Source organism: Drosophila mojavensis, unplaced genomic scaffold (assembly GCF_018153725.1).
Source record: "Drosophila mojavensis isolate 15081-1352.22 unplaced genomic scaffold, ASM1815372v1 contig_136, whole genome shotgun sequence".
In the NCBI taxonomy this organism is placed as follows: domain Eukaryota; kingdom Metazoa; phylum Arthropoda; class Insecta; order Diptera; family Drosophilidae; genus Drosophila; species Drosophila mojavensis.
Window position 1 is genome coordinate 2,516,832 of NW_025318667.1, and position 9,149 is coordinate 2,525,980.

Below are 9,149 nucleotides of genomic sequence, written 5' to 3' on the forward strand. Positions count from 1 at the left end.
CAGTTCTGCTGTGATAGCTCCTAAAATAAAGGTTGCGATTGACTTTAAAAATACAATTAATCACAAACAAAATCATTTTTAGAATATTAATGGATGAATTTGATACCATACCTCTAATAAACATTAAACAACAAATATTTAAATTTAGGCGTGCGCGCGCAGCGTTGCCATCTATGAAAATACCAAATACACGCCAAATCCTCAGTATTTAATGAAAAGCACTATCGATAAGTGTGACATTGCTATCGTTGTCATAACGACTAAAATGAAAATATTCAGTTGCAAACAATAATGAAAAGCAATCACAAGTCAAGTTGTCTAAACTAACAAAATGTACAAAAATAGTGCACCGAAGCGCACAGGCATTTATCGTGTCAAGGGCGACATCAACGATTTCCAGCTGGAGCTGAAGTTACGGCACGTGAGCGAATGGCTGCCCGTGCCAAAATTTGAATATACGGGCGCGAAAATTGAGTACGCTGACCACTATCCAGAGACTGCGAGCAGCAGCGGCTGGTCGGACTGTTTCATCTTTGTGCCGTACGAGGATCAGTATGGCAATAACTATTACACCTACTACAACTACTATAATCCGGGCAGCGATTATCCAAGCAGTAGTATTCGCACCACCAGCCGCAGCAGTCGTCCCACCAGTCGTACAAGCCGCAGCAACAGCAGCCTACACAGCCTACGTAGCCTGCGCAGCTACCCCAGCACTTCCCTCAGCAGCTACCCTAGCAGTTACCCCAGCAGCTACCCCAGCAGCTTGTTCAGCAACAGTCAGTCGGACTTCATCACTTACCAGCAGCAGGAGCTGCCGTCCGACGATACAGAATTTCAAATTCAGAATCCAGAACTGTGCAGTGGGGCAACGGCCAATGTTTGCATTAGCTGGCAGCAAAAGTGCTTCAGTCGCGAGGAGGTGGAGCGCTATAGCGACCCGAAGAGCTGCCAGACTTCGCTGCAGCGTCGCTACCAGCGCTGGACGCGCGGGATTGTGGAGCTGCAGCAGCGCCATCAGGAGCGGCTGCAGTACGTGGAGTACAGACAGCGCGTGCGACGTCGCCGTCATAACAAATCCTCGAGATCGTCCAGGTCAAAGTCATCGCCGCTCTCCGATCTCAGTCTGGATGAGCTGCCGCCGCTGCCCGAGGACCCGGACTTTGCCACGCGCACCTGCCTCATCCATACGCTCATCGATGCGGATCTGCGCGAGCTCGCGCCCGGCGACCCCCGGCTGCCAGACGAGGCGCACGAGCTTCTGCAGCAGGGCTGCCAGCTGATGTACGTCTATGCCCAGTTGCAGGAGGATACGTTGTTGCTCTCGCTGCGCTACGACCCGACCATGGAGCTGCTCTATGTGTATCCCGACTTCAGTCTGAGCGTGGAGGACATGGAGTACGTGGTGCAGATTAACAACGACTGCCGGCAGCTCTATGCGTATGGCTTTGAGAACGTAACCGTGGTGAACGTGCTCGACCAGCAGCTGGAGCAGATGCAAGCGTATATCGGGCCCATAGGCCCGCTGCAGCTGAACCTCGACCCGGAAATACTGGACCTGCCGCTCGTCCTGGACTCGCTGCCCGGCTCTGAGACCAGCGCCGAGCAGCTGGTCAACTACTATCAGCAGCAGCGCTGCAGTGGATCGGTTCAGCGGCGCCTGCTGCAGTTCCAGCAGCCGCCCAAGCGCATGCGGCGCGTCGTCTTCCTGCTGCAGCTGCACGAGGCGCAGCACTTCGAGTACCCCAACATCCATGTGCGCTACTATGTCAATCCGCCGGCGCACACAATACTGGAGCCAGGAAATCCGCGCGATCCATTCCCGCTGCGCGGCGCCACATCCACCTGTGTGGGGGGCGGAGCTGACCGCGTGGCTCTGTTCTCGCACTGCTGGCAGCTGACGCTGCTCTGCGAGGAGTCGTATCAGCCGGACCAGCTGCTGCACATCTACTTCGAGGTGATCAGCATCGACAGGTGGCAGCGTGAACGCTGCGAGGGCTACGCCCACTTCGCGTGCTCGCTGCTGGCGCCGCTGCCCGCAAGCGTCGTGACCGGGCTGCGGCTGCAGTGCATCCGGCCCATGGGCACCTGGCTGGATGCCCTCAATCGCTACTTCATCGGCGGCCGCTCGCTGTTCGACTTCGTCGGCTACTTCAAGAGCCGATCCTGCGGGAATGCGCTGCACAGCCGCATGGAGCTGGAGCGAGAGCACGTGATGCGCAGCACGGGAACCCTGATCTTCAGCATGCAGAAGGTGCAGCAGCGCCACCAGCCCTACGGCTACCACCTGATCCGGGAGCACAGCGACGACGACGACGATGACGGCCAGTTTAGCCACGAGCCCAAGGCGACCATCTCGACCACGCTGCAGGAGGTGATGGCTGCCTACGTCGAGGCCAGGGACCGCATCGCGGCGCTCTTGGGCAAATCAAGCGAGGAGAGCTAGAAAGCAAACTTGCCAGAATCTCCTATATAGGATCAATCTAGTCCAAAATCTCTATATGAAACGTAACTCAATTGTAAATAGAATTCCAATTCTATAAGTCGTATGTATAGCATAGTTTGAGTCGTATATCTATATACAGAGAGAGGTACATCTTAGCCTTAAAGTAAACCGTATAGTCTACGCAGATCTCATCCATAATTATTTAGATTCGATTAGTACAGAAATAAGATCTAAGATATATTATAATATATGTTTTCTATATAGATGTATATATAGAGTAGGGTATTTCAACAAATACGAAAGCGAGAGGAGTACTCCCTCATTTACACAGCCAATTGAACGTATGCGAGACAACCTCGATGTAAAATCCGTGTACTGAATAAAGCAGTTCGATTCTAAAATTGATTAAAATTTGATGTAAAAAATAAGGTTTATAATACAGTAGAATCTGATTCTAATGACAGCCAAGGGACCGTCGTTATACCCGGAGGGCACTATAACCGTATAAGTTTGCTCATAAAAGTTTGTCCGGAGACCGGAATTCTCGTCATTATAACTGTACAGACGCTATAAGCGTAATCGTTATAATCCGATTCTACTGAATATTGAATTCATATGAAAGAGAATACACAGATCGAAAAGCATAAAACATATATAATTTTAAGCTCCTAAATATTTGATTTAGGTTTGTAAACAAGTTTATTTTCTCCATGGAACTAAGAAACAACCGAAAATTATAATAAAACGCAAGTCTGTTTGTAGGCGACTGCCTAAACATGTAACATTCATTGCATACTTACCATACACTTTTCAAGCAGCTTGTAAATTATTGACTGATTTCAAAAATGTTAATACATATATGAATAATAGCGTAGAAATCCTTATTTATTTATTTACCTAATGTTAAGTGACTTTTACAAGCAGCTTGTAAACCAAGATAACTCAACGTAAGCTCTTTCTAATTTCTTCAAGCTTTCATCTAAGCCAAAAATTAGGTTGTATACGTCTTTTTGAGAGAGAGTAAATTGCTACTTAATAATATTCATTGCATACTGACAAGGCTTATAATGGTTTGAGAAATCCAATATAGGTCTTTCTGAACAACATAAGAACTTTAAATAGGCACAAGACTATCTCATCCATATTTTCTAGAGCCTAGAATACACTTCAGTTTGGTCTAGAAATAGAGCTACAAGGGATATGGAAATGTAACTCAGCTACCAGCAACATTTCAAGTAGATTGTAAAGCTAGGGTAGGCAATTTATCAGAATTAGATTCGGTTGTCATTATAAATCCATCCAATTGGTTTCTTCTGCACCCTGGCTCCATTCACCCCATTTTCAAGAATAAATCGTCGCATCAATAGTTTTAGTTTAGCCATTTTATTTACTACTAATATCACTCAGTGTATATACATATATATATATTCATATATAGATTCATTGTCATGTTCACATCGCATCGTCTAATATTTTCTTTTGATTACGGGGGATTGGTTTGTGTGGCGGGGGGAGGCAGGATCAGGGAAATTGGGATCGCAAAGGATATATTGTATACATATAACACTAAAAGATGATACAAAAAAAATTGATATACATATATATTTAACGTATATATATATATATGTATATATAGCGTATATATAGATCTATATATAATTTTGCTATTTGTAAATTGTTGATTGCGGGGAATTCTGCGCTTAAAACTAAATACTTGGGCTTAGGGTCGAGGGAGGGGATATGTGTGTACTGGGATCAGCCTCCTGCTTATGCCGTGGGCAGGTAGAGACGCGACGGCTCTGCGGGCGGCAGGTACTCGTAGCCAATGCCATTGGCGGGGCCGAAGGGATTGCCGAGGTTGCCGTAGTCAGGTGAGTTGCCGTAGACATTGTCGTTGCGGTTGCCGGGTGCCCTGTAGCTGTAGTCGTCGCCGCTCTGGCCGCTGCCGCGCAGGGGTCCCTGCTCGTTGTTCAGATTCTGTTGCAGGAACTGGAAGCGATTCTTGTTGCCCAGCAGGCTGCTCAGGTCGGAGGCTGGCTTCGGGGCAGCTGGAGCCAAGGGCTGTGGACTGCATAGGGTTGATGGCATTGTAGATCTGAGCAGCTCTTTCGATCAAGTCTCTCGCTCTACTTACTCGGGCAGGTCCAGATCCAGCTCGGTGATTGGATGGTAGCCGAACTCATCGGCCGTATAACGGGTCTTGTAGCGCTTGCCGTCGGCACCGGTGAACGAGTACGAGCCGCTTACCACGAAGGTCTTGTCGTCCTTCAGTTTGCCCACGCTGCTGACCTCAATGCCGTTCTGTGTCTTCAATCTGCATGAAATAATCGATTAGTTATCGATAGAGCGTCAAAGTCGAGCAATTGAAAAGGTATTTGAAATGATTGATTATGAAATCAAACTAGAAATCTTTCAACGACTATATATTGCTATTCCAAAAATATATATTTGAAATCGTTATCGAAGCGGATTTATACTAAATTTAAATCCATTGTTGGATTTCAGACTGGCTACAAAAAACTCTTATAGCACTCCATTCAAATGGAATTCTCTTACTATTTATTAATTGGAGTACCTTTGGAACTACCCTAATATCAATTTAAAAATAATGTGGAAATTTATAGCAATTTTTTTTAAACTTCGCACTGGCATCATACGATTTCCCAATATATCAGCTATTGATTGTTATCGATTGTGGGAATAGCCCCAATAAAAGCGCAATAATAATAAATTTTTGTATCGATCACACGCCGAGTGTGTTAAATATAAATAACATGAAATGTAGCTAATTTAAAGCTAACTTAGCTTGTTTTTCACTGACAATCGATCGTTATCGATCGTTGCCGATCTAAATGTATCGACTTACTCGAGTTTGAATTTTTTGCCCGCATTGAAGTTCTGCAGCTTCTCGGTTTTGGCCTTCATCACGTCGCCGATGAAGTGCACGGCGGGCTTATCGTCATCGATGTCCTCGGGCAGGGTGTAGATATCGCCCGGATTATACTTGAACAGATCCAGATTGCGATCTGTCAGGTGTTTCACGTCGGCTAAGGCCAACGCCACAAAGCACAAAACCAGCTGCTAGCCAAAATGAGAGAGAGAGAGAGAGAGAGAGTGGGAGAGAGGATGAGGAGGAGGGGGAATGGTTAGTTTATACGATTAGTTGATAGCTTGATTTGTGTATTTTACGTTTTGTGCGTTCTGTTACTTAAGAGCGAATCAGATAAAACACTAATAAAAATAGATACAAAACGGAATATGTATAAAAAAAACTGTGCCGTGTTTTTGTTTCTTCTTAATATTATTTTAACGAGCGCTGCATAAATCACAGGCAAAGTGGCTCGTGGTCTGTGACAAGTGTCACACAACTTGTTTTATGCATTTCAAATTTTAATTCAGTAAAGATGAGCGAAAAAACGATCAACAAGCGTTTAAATTCGCAGCAATTAATCAAATTGCTAGCGTGCGCGCGCGTTTTGCTGGCGTTTTGCTGGCGTCTTTAACCGCTTGCCTTGGCATGCCGTCACTGTGTCTCGCGCGTTTTGCTGTTGTTGTTGTAGCTGTCATTCTCGTTATTATTGTTGCTGTTGGTTTTGTTTCAAATGCGTTTTGATTTATTTGTCTTGAGCTTAAATCGATTCCAATATTTGCGGCGCATTGCTTTGTCTCTGCTTCGCTTGCGACACGATTTACTGTTTTCTATTCAGACAAATTGAGCTTGTGCGTGTGTGAATAAGCAGGCAAAAGCCAGGACGCTCTTCGTTTTCGTGTGTGTGAGTGTGTGTGTGTGAGGGCGAAGATAAGCGCTTCGTCGCTCTCTACTTGCACTTGCTTGTGAGTGTGCAGGCAACCGCCTAGAATCCGCGATGGACATACGTGCGTCTGTATAAGTGTGTGAGAGAGCGTAAGCAAGCGCCTGCAATTAGAAATGAACGCTCATATTGCTTGCGCGTGTCCCACACACGAAACACTTTGAATGAAATCAATTAGCAAAGTGAACGCATACAAAGCAAATAACAAAGCAACAAATAAGGCCAAAGTTTAGATCGCAGATTGGAGAGCTCGTACAACTGGAATTTTTTAGGAAGCGCTATTAACTGGCTGAACATGTCAATTAGCATGCCGGCCAAAATAAAAGTGGAAAGAACATTTGAAAAAAAAAAGCTGAACAAAAAAAAAACTGCGATTTTTTTAAGGATCATACAACTAAAGCGTGGTTGCTTTATAAATAAATTTTTGTATCTAAAAAATGTAGCTTTTTTAAAGGACTTTGGCTGGTTTTGGGCCCAGTTTTTAGAGTTTTATATTAAGCTTTTTTTTCTTTAGAAATTTCTTAGCGAAAAAAATAGTTTAAAACGAATTGCAGCACTTTAATGTTTTGTATTCCTTTGTAAACACATTAAAAAAAATTTCACCAGAGTTTTTATTTGTATTTAATTTTGTAGTTTTTTCATTTGTCACTTTAAACACTTATAAAAATATAAAAGTTTAGCTATATTTTTAACATGTTTATAATATTTTTTTTAAACTTACAAAACTCTTCATATTTTATTTTGTGTGTGTGTTTTTGTTTTTTGTTTTGAGGGTATCCCAAGTCGAGCTGCAAATTAAAGACTGTGAGGCTCGCAGCGAGAGGTGCGTTGCGCACAGGTTCTAACAAATAAATACAAACGCTTCCACTTCTTGTTTCCTTATATATGGTCTTTTGCTAGAGCCACAGCTAAGCGCCGTCGGCGTCGCAGCTCGCAAAAAGCAAAATGAATAAGAAGACGAAAAAAAGAAGAAAAAAAAGAAGACCCAACCGAACCGGACAACGAACCGCAGCGCCCAATCCGATGCGGACATGGCGAGAACGTCGTCAGTTGTCAACGCGTTGCGTGCGGCAATACCCTGTAAATGTAACAAATATGGTATCATGCATTCATATGTATTATATATGCTATAATACTCTAACACATTTTATATATCATGAAATCTTGAAAAATACTTTTCAATTTGTGATTTTTGGTTAAATAGCCTATAAGAACTCAGCTTCTAATAAAGCTAGGGCGCTGAAAATGTATAGATGGCAGCCTCAGATCATATACAGCATATTTCTATTCATGTTTTGCAATCGCTTCAAAATTACTTTCCATATATGCTATGAATTGTCTAACTACCTACAGAAACTCAGTAGCTAGCGATGCTAAATTAAGCAGATTTAGTATACGAGCTATTCTACGATACACAGAGCTAAAATGAATTAAGTTTTCCTAGCAATTTGTTGTATTTTACTTGAATGTTATATAAAAAAAAAACTGATATCCATAGTAACTCAGCTTCTTATGATATCTGCTCAAATACTGACAAGAAATGTTAGAGACTAACTAGATATTAGATTAAATTAATGGATTAGTGGATATAGAGGTTATGTAACTATATACATATATAAGTACACAGAGGATTATAAGTACATACATTTATGAATATTTTGCTCAGCTGTATATATATTTTACAGGGTATCTGCGCAGTCCATCAGTCACTTTTGCCACACGCACTATCTGGTTGTTTTGAATTTGCCATTGGGTTGCTAGGTTGTTGGGTTGTTGGGGCAGCCACAGTCTAACTCCAAAAGAGATTCGCTGCGATAGATGTAACTGTATTTGGTCAGACTTTGACGCATTGAAGGGCCATTAAAAAATCGAGTTTTGTAACATATATACATATAGATGAGCGTTACTGTTTGCAGGTGTATGTGTGTGTGTGCGAGTGTGCGAGTGTATTTGGATGACAACAAATTAGAAAACCGCCATCAGCGAATTAGCATACGCGTTTAAGTTTAATGATTTTTATTGAATATCTACATATATACAAATATAGATATACATACATACGTATATATAGGTATATATATTTGTATATCTATGCCTAACATTCAGTTTTTTTTTATAAAGCGTACAATATTAATGTTGTTTTTTTTTTTCTTTCAGTTTTTATTGGAAATCATGCGCTAATATATGCGCATCATTCGTTCGATTTGGGAGTCCATTTGGAAGACCAGTTTAGGCGTTTTGGAAGAATGGATTCTGCACTGACTGAAGTCCTACACGCGACACCTCGGGCCCATCCATTCCCACCCTAATGTGCCCCACAAAGGGAACGCCAACGTCAACGCCAATCTTGACAAATGGAGCAGTGTGTGGTACTCCCTTCTCCTGCTTCCCTTCTCTCTCATTGATCTTCGCCTTTCCTCAGCTCAGTTTGTTGTTTTATGCTAATACATCCTCGCCTTTGCTTAACCTTCGCTCAATTAGTCGTTCCGTTTTTTCGGCCTCTTGTCACATTTATCACATTTATCAACCTGCGCCTCATTTCCGATGCAGATCTCTGCTGAACTGTTGGTTCCATTCTCTTACTTCTTCTTCTTCGAATTCTTCTTCTACTTCTTCTTCTTTTGGCGTGTTTTTCTATTTTTAATCAAGTCTAGCATAATTTTTACTATTATGAAACCCATAAACACATACATATTTAATATTCGTCGTTTATTTTCCTTGATTTGTCACATATCACTGTGCAGAGGGCGCTGTTGCCGGCTTTCACAGTGCCCTGCCATTCCACTTGGGGTCAGAGTGCGCTGTTGTTTGTTTTCAGAGGAATGCATTGGCATTTCTCAAGTAATGTTGCGAATTTTCTTGGTTCGAACCGTGATACGACGTTGTTGCCA

General features: G+C 42.9%; 2 protein-coding genes across 2 annotated transcripts; one reads left to right on the forward strand and one right to left on the reverse strand.

Annotated features, from left to right (window-relative positions):
* Positions 1–233: 233 nt before the first annotated feature.
* LOC6585524 (Meckel syndrome type 1 protein homolog) lies at positions 234–2,851 on the forward strand. The gene has a single exon (XM_002011116.4). It carries the CDS (start codon positions 332–334, stop codon positions 2,444–2,446), a length of 2,115 nt encoding a protein of 704 aa, XP_002011152.1. The 5' UTR covers positions 234–331; the 3' UTR covers positions 2,447–2,851.
* A 957-nt stretch (positions 2,852–3,808) lies between these two features.
* LOC6585523 lies at positions 3,809–7,112 on the reverse strand. The gene is made up of 4 exons (XM_032732821.2): positions 6,980–7,112; positions 5,313–5,524; positions 4,581–4,760; positions 3,809–4,514 (listed from the first exon to the last, which is right to left on the reverse strand). The coding sequence occupies exons 1-4, from the start codon at positions 6,989–6,991 to the stop codon at positions 4,214–4,216; spliced, it is 705 nt and encodes a 234-aa protein (XP_032588712.1). The 5' UTR covers positions 6,992–7,112; the 3' UTR covers positions 3,809–4,213.
* Positions 7,113–9,149: the final 2,037 nt, after the last annotated feature.

Bases quoted from the DNA above. Each gene is read 5' to 3' on its own strand.
- LOC6585523 (XM_032732821.2), bottom strand. The intron at 4,761-5,312 runs GTAAGTCGATAC...TATTTCATGCAG, and splicing joins GGCAAAAAATTCAAACTCGA to ATTGAAGACACAGAACGGCA. The intron at 4,515-4,580 runs GTAAGTAGAGCG...AACCCTATGCAG, and splicing joins CTGGATCTGGACCTGCCCGA to TCCACAGCCCTTGGCTCCAG.
- LOC6585524 (XM_002011116.4), top strand. From the start codon at position 332: ATGTACAAAAATAGTGCACCGAAGCGCACAGGCATTTATCGTGTCAAG.